Source organism: Phalaenopsis equestris, unplaced genomic scaffold (genome assembly GCF_001263595.1).
Source record: "Phalaenopsis equestris unplaced genomic scaffold, ASM126359v1 Scaffold182251, whole genome shotgun sequence".
Classification (NCBI taxonomy): domain Eukaryota; kingdom Viridiplantae; phylum Streptophyta; class Magnoliopsida; order Asparagales; family Orchidaceae; genus Phalaenopsis; species Phalaenopsis equestris.
Window position 1 is genome coordinate 1 of NW_018202200.1, and position 537 is coordinate 537.

At 48.6% G+C, this 537-nt stretch overlaps 1 protein-coding gene across 1 annotated transcript; it reads right to left on the reverse strand.

Moving 5' to 3' along the window:
• Nucleotides 1-33: 33 nt before the first annotated feature.
• Nucleotides 34-531, reverse strand: LOC110034300 (the record flags this gene model as incomplete). The annotated part of the gene is made up of 2 exons (XM_020738577.1): nucleotides 316-531; nucleotides 34-231 (listed from the first exon to the last, which is right to left on the reverse strand). Coding segments are annotated over exons 1-2 (414 nt in total), but the record flags the coding sequence as incomplete, so codon positions are not given.
• Nucleotides 532-537: the final 6 nt, after the last annotated feature.

The window sequence follows — 537 nt, forward strand, 5'->3', positions numbered from 1 at the left end:
CAGGAAATGACGATCAAAATCCCTTCTTCCAACAAGAGCACATTCGTAGCCTGTCCAAGCCACTTCGCTTATCCAATGTGCAACTTCTAATAGAGCTTCATTCCAAAATGGTAGAAAAAAGAAACTTGCCTTCTCGACGATCATTCGGCACTGAGTTCCTTTCCCCGACGCCGGGGCGCCTAATATGATCACCTTCAATGGCTGGCCTGCCGCGCAGTCCACCCTCAGAACCTGCTAACGATTGCTGATGTAAGAAACCCCTTTTTATTTTTCAAAAATAAAAAAAAGGTCAAGAAATCATTGATAGCTTGCAACCTTCTGCTTTTCCGGGTTTCTCCTCCGAGGATTCTGATGATAGAGGGGAAGGGGGTGACAGTCGCGAGATCTTGAAAGGGGGGAGCAAGTGGAGGGACAGAAGACGGGAAAATGGAAAGAAAATGACGTGGCGCGGAGAGGGACAGATGACATGATAGCTAATTCGCAGTGACCACCGGAGACCGCCGCCATTGACGCCACCTGATGTAGAGACATTCTCCC